This window comes from Phalacrocorax aristotelis, chromosome 10, assembly GCF_949628215.1.
Source record: "Phalacrocorax aristotelis chromosome 10, bGulAri2.1, whole genome shotgun sequence".
NCBI lineage: Eukaryota > Metazoa > Chordata > Aves > Suliformes > Phalacrocoracidae > Phalacrocorax > Phalacrocorax aristotelis.
In genome coordinates this window covers 11,062,174-11,075,810 of record NC_134285.1, presented here as the reverse complement: position 1 = coordinate 11,075,810, position 13,637 = coordinate 11,062,174, and the positions used below count along the sequence as shown (strand labels likewise).

The 13,637-nt window shown below is 39.3% G+C and overlaps 1 protein-coding gene across 2 annotated transcripts in view; it reads left to right on the top strand.

The window, feature by feature from the left end:
• The window catches only part of BMERB1 (bMERB domain containing 1), a 76,209-nt gene that overhangs the window by 49,241 nt on the left and 13,331 nt on the right, over positions 1-13,637 (top strand). For both annotated transcript variants that reach the window (XM_075105215.1, XM_075105217.1), the window contains exon 3: positions 13,136-13,209. In XM_075105215.1, coding sequence (XP_074961316.1) covers positions 13,136-13,209 — 74 coding nt within the window. The remainder of the gene's footprint in view (positions 1-13,135; positions 13,210-13,637) is intronic.

The following is a 13,637-nucleotide window of genomic DNA, read 5'->3' as shown; positions in this document are numbered from 1 at the left end:
AGAAATAAAAGCCAGATACTTAATCATCATCATTATTATTTCAAAGCAAGTCCTAAATATTTGAAAATCAGACAGTGGGATTAAACTACAAAATAAAAGAATTTAATAGTATTAGGCTTAAAAAGTGGTACAAAGTAGTGTTCAAAGGCATACAAAACTATATGTGGGTTTTTTTCCTCATACATATCACAGAATGGTAGGAGTTGGAAGGGACCTCTGGATATCCAAGCAAACTCTGTAAACTCATCTGTTAGCCTGTGTCTGTCAAACATACTATTAGTTCAAGACACCCAGCTTTTCAGTTTTCAAAATTGAAGTGAGGAATATTTCAATTATATTTGAAGAAATTTCACATACATTTCTGTGATTAAATATTGAGTTAAAACATCAAAGCTTGTTTTTCTGGTTTATGAATTTCCCTCTACCTCTTTGCAACAGTCACACTGAATAAGCAAGTTGCTTTGTGCTGTGCTGGATATCAGAATTACTCATGATCTTCGCTCTGGTCCATCGATAGAAAGGTTAATCTCCTCAGAAAGAACTTTTCCACCTTTATAAAGAGATTTGGACACCCAGTTAGCAACAGTAACTCACATGACACTGAAGTCAGTCACCACATAAGAGACCTCACCTGCCTGCACGTTTGTGATTCTGGTTAAAGAAGGGAAAGGGCAGCAAAAATTCCTTTAATAAGGGGCACACTTTATTTTTAACATTTAGAGGGAGTCCTTCATAGGTGCCCTTCGACTGCAGAGCCATGCAAGGCAGTGCTAACTGCTTGCTCTCACAGGTGAAACGAGGTCTGCGGCAGCTGAGACAAAATGGCTACCATTCTGTGGCAGCTTAACCACACAATACAAAATGGCTGCCCTGTCTGTGGGGCCACTGCAGCAACACTTACCCTGACACCTGCCGCCTTCTTGGAACAGCTTTGAGGATTTTTTTTCCTTCCTCACAAACTCTGACATTCCCCTTATTGTCTGCTGGGCTGTGTGCATAGATGGCCATGAGCTGCTAGCTAAGGCACTCAAATCTATGTTTTCCTAGTGACTACCTCCAGTCCGTGGCTCCAGTGGGAGGCAGTGGAGCACTGGCGAGTCCATCCCAGGAGGCATTCATGAAAGCGGGGGGATATTTGGATGCAGGGCTGTTAAATGCATGTGTCTTCCACCTGTCCTTCAACGAAAACACTCACTGGTCAGATCATCGCATGAAGCACCCGGGAAGGCCATGTAACCTGCTCCAAACCTGAACTCAGTGGAGTTTAGGGGACACAGCTCTGAAAATTAAACTGTCTGTCAGACATCTACTGACAGCTTCCAGAAATTACATCATTCCTGACTGGTGGACAAGTCAGGTATGTACTAATATCCAGCAAAATTACTTTAAAATTCAGAAGTTATTTTTAAGAAGGTGTTGCAATTTTTCCGCATCTCTATACCAGGCCCACAAATCATGTACTGTCCATGACTCCACAGAGCAATACATACTGTTTTTAGTGAGACAGACCAATAAGTTACTGTTGAAGGGGAGTACCTGTTTGCTCTTAGACAAATACAGATATTTCCGTAGTCTGCCTATCACTGTGTTAAAGAAAAACTTCCCCAAAATACAGAAAAAGTGAACATGCAGTAAGAACAGTGGAAACAGGAATTACCGTTTAAAAACGAAACACCAAAAACTTCTAAGTGAAGACCACGAGTATCTGTACAGTTTCAATACATGTGCTTTTTCTCTCTTTTGCATTCCTTTTGTAGTCAGTCTTTGTATGTTTTTTTGTCTCTGCCTTGCAGACAGAAGTGGAAATTCCTTACTGGTGTACTAAACATAATGCAAGACTTCATTTCAGTAATTAAAAACTAAGCACTTAAAGATACATCTAAACAGTGTAACTTTGTTGCACTCTGAAGTGAAGCAAAAACATATAGTACAGGAAACTCCAATTGACATCTCTGATTTTCAAATTTGTGAGGCTTCTTTATTGCAAAACACAGCTTTTTAATTTTGCTGAGTGAAGCTCAATAATATCAGATGTGTGACAGCATGTTCTTAGCCTGTCCCCTGAAATTTTTTTATTTGAAAAGCGAAGCAGCTAGACTCTTTTACCTATTTAACAGATCACATGCTATATACCACAGTGACATAGTTCATCTTGTAGTGTGAACTTTAAAAGAGGTCAGCTTTCTGATAATCCTTGTTTTTCTTTTTATCTATACAAACAAATAAAGAAAGTAAAATCAGCTGAAGCAATTGATTAACAGGTCATGATGTTTCTCAGACCTTGGTGCAAGTCGCAACTCAGATATTAGCTTTCGTAAGCCTGTCTTCTGCTTTGCTCTGTGCTGTTATTGCCTCTTAAAAAGAAAAGAAGGGCAGCTGAAGACAGCTGTACTCTTCATATCCAGGAAGTCCATACTATTTCCAGCTGAATACCCACTTGCTATGAAGAATTACCTAAAGTTTACACGGAACCAATTTTCAGATTATAAAATCAAGCCTTCCTCAATTAGGTAATGCCACAATTTACATTGTACAATCATATTTTAGCTCAGGCAGCCATAGTCACAGCAGAGCAGATGCACTGTGATTTCCTCTGTAATTACATTATCAAATCCTATTTTTGTCTCAAGACCCTGCCTCACTTAGTGCCCAGGATATGTCAAGGTTATGTAGCAATTGTGGCTGTTTGTAATATCTCTCCTTCTATACTACTGATACTGTGAAAATTCATAAAATTATGCCAGGAGCTGTTGTGACCATCTCCAGCAGCCCAGGAAATGAAAATATAGCTTAAAGCCATCATACGCTATCTTCAGCTCTTCTGGGTTTATTTTCAGAAAAGCTGAGGACTCAGCACATATTGATATAAAGGAGACAATATGTACAGAAAAGCATCAGTTTATAGCTAGGCAGCATTCCCCCTCATTTGCTTCTCAGCTCATTTCTCTCAGCTCATTTCTTAAAATGTTCTCTGTAAAAAGAGTTTTTTGGGTCAAACTGTAAATTTTCAGTCTGCCTTTGCTGTTAAGGAAAGTAAACATACCACTTCAGAACATGTATTCTTTCTCCGTTTCAAATTCTCCTGCCCCACTTCCTTTTTTTCTTTTCCTTGTGAGATAACAGACCCAAAAGCTGAGGGAGCTAGTCAGGCAGCATCCTCTTTGTTGCACATTTAATGTGTTACTGCTATGGATACTTGTGTGTGACCTCAGAAGCAGTTTAGGATTCATATCACTGGGGAGGCATGGAAATTCACTGTGCTGAAAGACACAATTGTAAAAATGGATAATGCATGTGTTAGCTCCATTTAGCTGACAGAGGAAACGGGCAGCAAAACCTCAGACCTATATATGATATAGGAACAAATCAAAACTGAACCTCCAAATAATTTGTAGTGCAAAATTCATGGATTTTAAAATGTATTAGCATAGTCTGAACCAGTACATATTAATAGCAGAGGTGAGATTTTATCACCCACAGTTACTGCCTATGCCTGTGAATAGAAAAGGCATGGAGTTCTTATAAAACAGCATTCACTGTCATCATGAAACATGCTCCGTGGGAAATGTGCCAGTGCCTGCTACTGCTGGCTTTCCAGATGGAAAGCAAAACTTGAAATCAGCTATATTGGATGACCTTGAACTAAAACTGGAATTTGCTTCCACCTGTGATAGCTGGGAGTGGTTATTTTTGCCATGTAGGTGATACTGGATGGCAGTTTTTTAATGTATAGGAAATATAAGATATTAAATAGTAAGTCCTATTTAGGTTGCTTTAGGAAATTATTGAAAATAGTTTTACCTCATTAAACTTGTTTTGTCTGTAAAAATTTTATAACACACAGAGTATTTGCATAATGTCTGTGTGGTTATTACACTGCTAAACTAATATGGTGAAAACGCCAAATTCACCTCCACATTGGCTTAGCAGAATTAAAGTTGGTCATTGTACAGTCTCACTACACACTATTAGATGACTCCCTCGTCTCCAGAGTGCTCATAATATCTATATCATCCAAATTCTCCATGGATTCATTCAGGTTTTTACACCATTTTACACTATTATATTTGCTTGCTTGTAATCCCTGGAACATTACCTTTTATGTAGATAAGTTTGCTGCAACTTGATTTTGCCCTGGAAATAAACTCATACCAGCAGTCCTGCAGCTTCATTAGCTGCCCAGAGTACATAATTAAACCCTGGGTTTGTTTTTTTTTTTCTTGCTTCCCATCAGGCTTACTTTTTCTTTACTTGCCTTTTAACCTTTATCCTTTTCCCACTTTGCAGAAAAACCATAAATCTCTCTTTTGCTGCTGTGACATGGAAGTACCCATTGCTAGTAGTAGTAGAGGTGGCATAGTCAGTAATTGTCATTCTATAAGGTATTTGACATAATGGTAGAATCTCAAATTTAGGGCAAATTCATCATGGAGAAAAGTTTATTGTCCATATTCCTTCTAAGGACAACACATCAACAGAGATCAGATAGGATTCTTACCTTCATGTCTTTTGCAGGATGCACAGCAGATTGGTATTTTAATGTACAAAAAGGTATGTATGTCTGCTAATTGCCTGGCTTTATGCAACGCTTGCAAAGTAAAGCAACATCAAGCTACGCAAGAACTGCAGAAGTGAGAGGTTAATTCCTTTGGTCATGATAATGTTCAATAAAATAACTTAGAAGTCCTGTATTTTCATTTTGAATGAGTGCAGTAAGTCTCGTAGACTCACATGAAGTGGGAATATAAACAGTCTCTCATTACTGGCTAAACTGGAAAAGTAATACTGTACGACAAAGCCTGCTTACGTGCAGTGTTTCCCTTCTGAAGTGAGAAGAGGCAGCAGTGATTGCTGTCTTTGTATGGACTAAGTTCATTGCGAATTTTAATTAGTTTTTCAACCAAATACTTTATCTCTGTTTCTAGGGACTCACTAATGTAGCATCAACTATGACTTCTCAGTGGCTTAATACCATGGGTGACAATGGTGACACGCTCAGCATCACCCTTGGCTAGTTTTGATTCTTTCTCTGCTACTTTTTATCTTTGTACTATATATTACCAATTTTCTCTCCTCTAAGGTTAAGCATGGGGTTCTCTTAGGACTGTTTACTTATATGTACAGCATCTAGTAGTTTTCTCTGAGTTTGCCACCTAGCTGTTGATATAGTGCAAAGAAATAACACCAACAAAACCAGATTTTTTTCATGAATAGAGTTGTTGTCATCAGTGTTTTCTGATAAGATCTGTCTTTTCATGGAAAGGAGTAATAAATCTTTTCTCCTTCACAGTTCTATAATCTTAACAATACAATATAACTTACTGTGAATTCCTTCCTTTTTTTTTCCTGATTGTATCTTGCTCTAGGAACATAGGATGCACTTTGGGATGCTGTAGAGAAGGAGGGAGTTGTGTGATGATATATATTTTTCAATGAATGTACATGTCAGGTTGTCAGCTTCATAAGATAAGGTACCATTAGGGAAAATACTAAGCCCAGCTTTATGAGGGATACCATGGCTGTCCCGTTGATATAGCCTGGTGTGGCACACTCTTCTGCAAGACAGGATTAATTTGTGGCTGTGACTGTATACCCCCATTCACCTTTCCCGTCCCAAGCACATTGCAGTAGTGTCTCACCTGCAAATACCCAGAGTCACTGAGAAAATAACCAGGAAACTGTAAGCTGGGAAATGGTGCAACCTGGTTTCTGTAATGAAAGTTGTCAGACACACAAAGCTCGAGGCTTCTGAGATTAGGGACGGCATTTCTAGCAGACTGCCATGGCTCTAGGGGCCTCAAGGGTGTCAGCATGCCCACTGTAGATCTGGGAACTCCTGCAAGGTCCAGCTCTGGTGAGAGTCTCCCAGCTCCCAGATGGGAGCCTGGAAACCTCAGGAACATGAGTTCAGGACAGAATTGCAAAATTCTAGACTGTACTTCAAGCTGAAAGTATAAATACAAATCAGCTCTCAAAGAGGAAAGAAAAATGCCTTTGTTCAGTTTGATCTCTCTGCAGAGCCATCGACTTTGCCCTGTTTGACAGCAAACAATCAACCCCAGAGGAAAATGTGACATTACTTTTTCAACTGTGTGGCAGTAAAAATGCTACGTTAAAATGTTTAGAAAGGAAAAGCATTTTTAAAGTGCTGTATAATGATAAACATATAATTAGCAAAGTATTTAATGAATTGTAGACTTAGTGCCTGTTAGTTGAGACGTTTATGCCTTAAAGAAAAAAATTGAAAAGGAGGAATTTTCATTCTTATCCCGGATGGACAGCTAGGACAATAATTATTTAATAGAAAATTTTCTTTAAATAGCATTTTCTACATTGAATATATGTTGTGGTTGTCACAAATCGCTGTTAATAGAAAAGGAAGGAGCTCTGGGTATCTTTAATTTTTGATTTAGTAATTTTTAGGTCAGTAATTTAGCACTGTATTTCCAAATGTAACCTTTAATCCCAAACTGGTTTTGATTTCCCAGTTCTTAGCTACCTGTGGTCTAGTTTGCATGCATGGATGGTAGAATGGATTGTCTCCCGTGAGAACATGTATCCAGGATAAGCTATTCATAATACATCATGCATATATAGTACTCACAATTACTGAGGCCCACCCTTTTGCACAGTTTATCTTCCTATAGGCAAGGATGCCATGTAATAACATGTAACTCTTGACCTGTGGTATTCCAGTGGTCTTTCTCACCTGCCTTCTGCTATAAAAAGGAGAGTGATAAATAGATCAGTGATGATTCAACAGTAAATTGAAAAGTCCTGAAATGGACAGACTGTCAATGTTTAATTTGGTACCACATACCTTTATATTCTTTTCAACTTTGATACCAAATAGTTGCTCTTCTGGTTTTAAAAACAAGAAACGAACAAGTATGGAGACAAATTAAGAAGGAAATTTGTCATCAATTCTGCTAGAGACAATACATAGGCAAAACTAGAGTTTTGTTCTTCTGCTGCCTAATAACAAAAAAAAACCCTACCAGACTGTTTAAAATGAATCATGCACATAAATTGGTCCTATGCTTTTACATGCAGTCTTCTGTATGCTACTGCAATGGGGTTAGATACTCCTGAATTTAAATAAAACTTCTCTAGTGTATGTTTCTAGACAAATTAACTTAGTCAATTTTCGCCATGCAGAGAAATATTACCCTCCACAGTGGGACATTTCCAGGAAAGTTTCTCTTGTTACTGTTGAAGTTGACAGTAAAACTTCATAACTGGCCAAGGAGATAGCCAAGCTCAAGAGAATTTAACAATGTCAATGAGAATGAAATACAGACAGCTTCGTTAGAATTTCTGTGAAATACGCCTTAAATATGACCTCCAGGGACTGAGATTTTCAAGTCCTGCCATCTTCAATCGTCTGAAACGACAGCTGAATTACATTACTTTGAAAGTTGTGGTCCAGTGCTTCTATCCACTGTTCCTCCATCAGAGAGCACTTTTAACAAGAAAAGATAGACACACTTATTTTAATAGTTAAAGTTAATCATAGGACTTTTGATTTGTACCTCACCTGCCATGCAGGCTGGCCAGCAATCTGTTATCTTAATTGCCCGCTCTGTGTCTTCCAGCCTGGCAGCACCAGGTGCTGAGCTAAATAATAAGGTGATAAACACACACCATAATGACTCAGACAATGTGTGCTATATTCATTAAATGTTGCCTGTGATTTCACAGATATATAATTAGAAGCTTTAAGAAACTAAGATGAGTTGACAGGGACAAAAATGGAGTCAAATGTAGAAGAGTGTAGAAGAGTGTAGAAGAATGTACATAAACTTCTTGTTTTCTTCTATTCCCAGAATACTTTCACCATTGCAGATTCCCCACAGCTTTGGCAAGGCCTTAAGCACCTTCAGTTCCCAAAGGCAGCTGCCACTAATGTCCCTCCTCCCAACCTCAGTCTTTATTTTAACAAACCTGCAGCTTAAGAACACATTACCATCTCTATCTATCTGTAGCAATTCTCTTTTCACTTCTGCACAGCTCTTTACTTCAATCACCCAAATTTCTCCACCACTACTGGCTGCTCTTGGCTGGTATCCAGCATGTTCATTGGTGACACCACCAAGGAGATGATCTTCTTATCCCTATATTGAGACCTTCTCCAGATACACATACTCATGTCAACTCGTGACTTAGCGTGACATGTGATTCTTAGGCCATATAGACTGGTACTATTAAAGTCTTCAGAAACTAACAATCATTTTACTTCTGGGATAGGAATCTATTAAAACAGAACTAAAAGTAACCCAAGTGCCTGCAAACCCTCTTGGAAGAGAGGGAAGGAAACCAACAAAACCACTGTACATTCATTTTTTAAGTTCAAGCACTTTAATGCAATAACAGAAAACAAAAGAATCTCAGACCTCATCTTATGCTAGAGGGAGCACAGGTCTATTTCTAGCTTTGAAAGTCATTCAGCAAAGGCAGCAATTCTCTAGACCCACTGAAATGCTCTGCTTGTCCTGAAATCAATGAAAAAGATACTTGATGCATATGTAGCTGTTATTAATAATTCTTACTCGCAAATATTAAGCATTTGACAAACTTGCTGGCTATCTGTTTTCCTTTGGCTGACCATTAAGGTGAGCGTTTAGTGATTTCCTACTGCCTTTTACTATCATTTTTTGGTTTTTTCCATCCATGGCTCTAAATGATACCTAGGTCTTACGCTAGGGAATTCGGCTTTCTTCCTCAGCTGAAGGCAGAAAAATGTAGCTGTTATGTAATAATTTATATTAAAGCAAAACAAAACACTTCTATGTCCAGTACAGAATGTTTATTTTTTAAGTCCTACTGCCATTATCTTCCACAGCCTCTGAGACCTGCCAGGGCACAGCTGAATGGGAGTTCTCCTCTCTGTTTCCTTGCCCTGCTCCCCCTCAGTCCAGATGGTGCATGGCAGAGGTGACTCATGCTGTCACCACACTTGTGGATCTTATGGGAATGACAGCGCTCAGAGCATTCTCCTGGTAACTGGACCACAGAAACACATATTGGGGCTGAGTCACTACGCCAGGTTACTGCACACTCTGCCGACCCGCTTATTTTCCTGTCATTTTGTGACATGTTTAGAAAATCTTTTGCTCGTGCTGTTTATTCATTATGAGCTATCTTATCTTTTTTTGGGCAGAGAGCCTGCTTTTAGGTTTCGATAATATAGCTTAAAATACCAAGAGAGGAAAGAATAATACATCCTTGTGTGATATCTCCAAGCATACAGAGGGTTTCTTGCAATAAGCCATCAAGAAACAGAAAAGCAGAATTGCAGACAGTGTGTCAGGAATACATGAAAGCACACTGAGGAGTCATCCCTAGTTCAATACTATTGCATTTACTCCAGGAATGGATTTGGGCTCTTAATAAGAGAAATGTTTTATCATACTCGTAACTCATGTGTTTAGGATTGCTGGGCTGACACTTAAAGCTCAGTTTTGGGGTAAAAATTACATACTGTATCTGCTGTTTGCTTTACTGATGTTTTTTCTACATCAAAAAAACGATTTTACAGGGACTGGGAAGAATGTACTAGCTATTCAAGAGAACAGAGAGTTCAGCAAAGATTGTTTGTATGTTGCAAATTTTATGCAGATGTCTCGAGCAGCTTTGCAGATGACTTCAACAGGCCTGGAGGGTGTCATTTCAGTACCTTAGGCCATGCTGTATCCATAGGGAAAAAGCCATTGCATTCTGCAGAGACCAACAACCTGACTGTGCTGCTCTCCTTCAAGAAGAGCACCAGGTGCACAGGGAGCATAACAGTGCTCTTAAATAAGCTGGACAATAGTCCATGTAACTTCACCTCTTGCCTGTCTTACACTCTGATAGATTTGACTTACAGGAGAGAAAGTGCTGCAGGATTAGGCCCAGCTTCTCTGTAGAAGGTTAGGGGACCCAAAGGAGTTTCATTTACTCTGCAGCTTTCTGCTCTCTTTAAGATTCCCAAAAGCTCTTTTTACTTCCTAAAGAGGTCTGATATTAATACAAATATGCTCTCAGCCAAACCCTCCTGACTCTCCAGCTTTCAGATGAGACATCCACTGGGATTTTTTTTTTTTTCCAGAAGCAGCATTAGCTTCTCCTGGCCCTCCTGTAACTGCACACATCCAAGAACCAGAGCATAAGGGGAAGAACCAGCACAGATTGAATGGCCTTCCAAGAGCTTTCTTTCCCAGGAGTTCTTCCTCTAACCTTTTCTGTCAGGGCAACAAGGTGACTTTTGCCCGGGACAGTAATGTAGCCCTACATTCAGTATTATTTGCAAGCAGATGTGAGATGTGCTTTACATTTAGAATCAACTATACCTCCTGCTTTCATTAAGTCAGATGGATGAAGCCTTCACATGGCTTTTATAAATATGTCCCATACCCCTCCTTTAGTCATTTAACCATATCTTCTTATTTATTTTTTCCTAATCAGCACCATGGAGTGGATGAAACACAAAGGCTGTTTGACACAGATGAGAGGAAAGATGTTCCATGTGCTTAAGGGGATTGGTACAGGTGGTGGGTTTAGTCTTTGTCCATCATCAAAACGCACTAGCCTACAGAGCTGGGACTCTGGAGAGGTTGTCTGGCTTATGACTTTTGGAATTCAGATTGTCACAGAGCTGTTGCAGCCCCTACATGTTTGGCCACATATTTACTTCTCTCCCGAGTTACAAGGCAGGAACAAAATGTAGGTCTCATTAAAAAGAGATGCTAAGGATATATGTGGAATGTGTTAGCTATATGCTTTGCAGTGAGATTGAGAGCCAAAATAATGGGAGGACTTGCAACTACAGTTGCAATATGAGGCCAGTACCTTATGCTCAATTTGTGGCAAAGGACTGTAGGGACTACTCAACATCGATGATCTTGCTCACTTGGAATGTACTGCCAAAGATATTTTACATTCCTGAAAATCCTGAGAGGAGTGACATTAGCTTTTGGAAGTTCCCTGAGGAGGACAGGGATCCAAATTGATACAGTGAAGTCTTTCAACTAGTATCTTTCAGATCTTCCCAGCATGAAGCCAAATCTACCTGATAGAGAAAAAAATAATATCTTCTTTCTGTATGTCATGGCAAACTCTTGTAGGAACTCAGTGTTCTCTTCACTAGTTGAAGGTCTGGGCCCTAGATATCATTTGACTACAGCAGTTCAATATTGAACGTTTCTCAACAAGAAACTGTAATCTTTGTTAACCATGGTAATTTTTCTCAAATATATTAACGCTCATTATATTAATATAACACCCAACTGCATGAACACCGAATGGATAAGGAGCTGTGAGGCTTGCTCACAGCCCAGCACATTTTGAATATTGATTCTCCTGAGGGGATAGTGTTTTAAGATTGTTAATTGATAAAAGTAATTTCAGTACCATTTAGCATGATGGATCTCAAGAGTAAAACAGACTTTGCTTGTGATCAGCATGAATAATATGGGGAGCCCAAGTAAAAATAATCATCAGTATAAACACCTCTGCCTCCAAGTGTCCTAAATACATACAGCAGTGAACCATGGACTCTGAGGCTAGTGTGCTGATCTTCCCAATAAAACTAAGTCTTACAAGACAGACGTATGGTAGGAGAACAGATCCCTAGCAGAGGTGACAGTGGTGCATAAACAAAAAAAAAGTCAGCAATAAAGGTTATTATCAGAGATATTTCACTGTCATATTTTGGGAAGAGAGAAGTAAAAAGGCAGCAGGAATAGCTTTCATAGCACAATGAAAGTAGTGGAACAGGCAAGATGGAGTTAACCAAAGCAGCAAATAATAAGAAGATCAACATCTTTTAATAACATGAGCAAAGCAGCTGAAGGACAGCTCCCTACAGAGACCTGTGTTCCACGCAGAGAAAGCAGGGAGGAAAAAAGCTCTTGGGTTGTGATTAAAATCTTATTTGTCCCAGAACACCTACTTTTTCCACTCCTCACTTAATTCAGTAATTTGACTGATTATCCTTTGTGCACTTGCTCTCACATACACACACACACTAATCTCCCAAGTTTCCTCCCTTGAAATACCTCTGTGACAACCCATGTTCTGATAGCACTTCAGCTACCTTCAGGTGCTTAGGCAACAGGCAATCCACCTTCAGGCACAGGATTATGAAACAAGGACTTGAAGATCTGTGGGCAAGGATAGTGTTGGTGACATCCAAGTTGAAGAATGTACAATTAATCACAAAGGCTGTTTTTTGTATTCTTCAGGGCGTGATTTCAAAAATGGAAGCCCCTGATGCACACCTCAGAACCAACACCTGAGCTTTGGCTGCCAATATGGCTGAGACACTAAATAAAATATTTGCCAGGAAGCTAATGCTGAAGTTTGCTAGCTTCCAGGGGAATAATTCAGTATAGCAGCTCTCCGGATAGGTATCAGTTTCAATAAGAACTGAAGGTGCAGTACATTCTGCAAATATTAGATATATTTTTTTAGCTGTCTTCTGTTTCTTAACATTAACGGACTTTTTGCGCACATCAAGGATTTTAAGCACTCATATCGACCATGGAGGACATTCACCCAAGGCCTAGGACCTCAAAATAGTTAGATGCCAAATTATGACAGTTTCCAGATCTTTGGTATCAGGGCTAAGTTTTTAGTAAGGTTACAAAGAAAGTTGGCAGAGGAATATAAACCTTGTCTTGGCTGTGCCAAATAATGTATCAGCTTCTGCTACCCCTTCCTAGGCTCCCTGTTATTCTCACCCTTGCTCTTTTCCCTAGTGAAAACTGTTGCTGCAGTACGTACAATATGGCATACCTTTTTTTTCATTACTATTAAATATGCAGATGCCCATTCCAGAATGTTCGGTGACATTCAAGAAAGAAAAAGGCATCTGAAATAATCTGCAGTGACAGATATGACCTACACACAAATTAGATCCCAGTAAGACAAGTAGTCAAGGACTCAACAGGCATTTAGTATTAAATGCCTTTTGCTATCTGTTAAATTGGTGAATGAACAGTATCAATATCCCAAGGTTAAACCTCTGCATTTCAGGTTTATGCACAGGTCCCAGGCAAGAAATAGTATCATATATTCAGATGAGATTGGCTAAATCTCATCAACACAGGAGGGAGTTTGCATGTCTCTGACCGTGGTTTTTCTGTTTCTGCAGGATGGATGACATCCAGCTGTGCAAAGACATTATGAACCTTAAGAAAGAGCTGCAAAGTTTGGTAGCAATCCCAGGTAATGGCTATCTCCAACCCAATATTAGGAAAATGCTTGGGTGATGCACAGGTGGGGATGGTGTCAGGAACACACCTCTGCCCCTAATAATCAGAAATCTCCCCCCAAGGTTGAGCTTCATCTCTCTTTCTTCTAGTCCTTATTTTTCCTTCCCATTTTCCTTTCTATCTTTAATCTCCTGGTCTCTAAACTTCTTTTCATGCTGTATTTCACTGCTCCCTTGGCAGCAACCCTTCAAATATCACTCAAACAAGGTGCACATTCCTTAGTTCTTGCACTCCCTTGACAGTCTCAAGGGAACCAAGTGGCATGGAGATTGTCAGGTAGAAAAGACAGAGTGCTGAGATATGAGAGAGAAAAGGGAGAAAGAAGAGGTATTTATAACCATCACTGTGAACACGATTGTTCTTTTTTTTTAACTAGATATA